Source organism: Phytophthora sojae (assembly GCF_000149755.1).
Source record: "Phytophthora sojae unplaced genomic scaffold PHYSOscaffold_18, whole genome shotgun sequence".
NCBI classification, from domain to species: Eukaryota; Oomycota; class Peronosporomycetes; order Peronosporales; family Peronosporaceae; genus Phytophthora; species Phytophthora sojae.
In genome coordinates this window covers 179,245-180,930 of record NW_009258132.1, presented here as the reverse complement: position 1 = coordinate 180,930, position 1,686 = coordinate 179,245, and the positions used below count along the sequence as shown (strand labels likewise).

Below are 1,686 nucleotides of genomic sequence, written 5' to 3'. Positions count from 1 at the left end.
ATGCATAAATCCACCTCCTCATATATATATCGACTTGGGAGGGCCTGTCAGCAGCCATGCATTGGCCCAGTACACCACCGTCCATGATCCCCAGCACATCCACCCTCTTATGCATAATTGCCGTGTGTGTAGGTGCTTGTGGATAAAAACCGACAGAATTGCAGCTGCACAGCCACAATTGCACTTTTGAAAGTGCAATTATGGCGCTTTTAGCGTAATTCTAGGCCTCCACCCATTTATGCACCTCGATTTATCGTAAATCTAGCAGGTGGTCGTAATAATACAGCAAATCTCGCCTCATATTGCCAAAACCATTGCAAAGCACAAATACAGTCTGAAGTGCCAAAAAGTACAATATGTGTTATTATAATAAACCTGGCGAGATGTGCGCCTAAATACTTTTGTCCAATAAAAACAGAAACTACATAGTGATTATGTCCAATTAAAGCGAATATGTGGTCTACATTAAAGAGAAGTCGCACTCTCGCAACACTGCCGCTCTGCTGGACATGGCGAGCCAGTCGGATCTCCAGCCTGGAGTCGAGGAGATAGCCGCATTCGTGGACGACAGCGTCTTCACTCAGTTGAGCGCGAAACTGGGGGACGCGAAGGAAGGCAACGAGGGAGCACTGGAGAAGAAGCCTCTTCGCATCGATGAGTATTTGAAAAAATATCGCGACGCGGGACTCCGGGTCTCTCAGAAAGAATTTAAGGTATGCTTGGAGGTGAAGATTGGGATCGTATACGAGCACCCAGACGTGACGGTCGATCTTGCGGAAACCATTACGGTCAAGACGATTGAAGACCTCCTGGCAAAGTTTGTTCCGGAAGACAACCCCCTCATCACCAAGCTGGGTGAAGACGAAATGATTCGACTCTCGGATGCGTTCACTAAAGTCACGTACGTCGGCAAGGCCCAAGACGACCTCGCAGAATACCTGCGGGACTGCTGGAAAGAGTACAACCCTGCAAAGTACAAGGCGCCATGTGTGGCGGTTGTGCAGAGTTCTGGCTTCGGCAAGAGTCGGATGGTGCGTGAACTCGCGATTGAGGCTCAAAAGAGCGCCTTGAACATGAAAGTCCTGTACATGTGTGCCCGTGTGCACGAGTCGACGGGGTTTCCCAAGGCTACGAGCGAGCTTCGTGGTTGGCTGTTTCAAGAAGGCTCCAAAGTGGAAGACATCGCCAGTCGATTGAAGACAATTTACGTCTACGCGAACAAGCATTGGGCGGACGTTCAGAAGGAATGGCTGAAGCTGTTTACCGAACAGGCAGCGGACACCTCTGTATAGGCGAAACTTTCGGATGAAACAGATACGCTGGAGGGGGATACCTCTACTGAGAAGAATCCAAATGGCAGAATCGTGGTTCTGGTGATCGATGAAGCGAGAAGTCTGCTGGCTGAGAAGGGAGGCAAGAAGAATGACTTCCGAATGTTGCGAAATGCTCTCAGATCCGTGAACAAAGATATCGGCCATCGTGGATGCATTTTCGGCGTGCTGATTGATACGAACTCCAGGATCTCGGACCTGGCGCCTCCGCTGTTGTTGGACCCATCATCTCGGCTTTTCGATGGAGAGTTGGCATCGTTTGCGCCAGTTGTGTTAGCTGAGACAATGGACGCACACTGGGATCAATACTGGAAGAAAAACAAGCCGGCGAAGATGGGGGATCCTCAGAGTCGAC

At 49.9% G+C, this 1,686-nt stretch overlaps 1 protein-coding gene across 1 annotated transcript; it reads left to right on the top strand.

Moving 5' to 3' along the window:
* Window positions 1-509: 509 nt before the first annotated feature.
* Window positions 510-1,292, top strand: PHYSODRAFT_342554 (hypothetical protein; the record flags this gene model as incomplete). Its single annotated transcript, XM_009541044.1, has 1 exon — window positions 510-1,292. The coding sequence occupies one exon, from the start codon at window positions 510-512 to the stop codon at window positions 1,290-1,292; it is 783 nt and encodes a 260-aa protein (XP_009539339.1).
* Window positions 1,293-1,686: the final 394 nt, after the last annotated feature.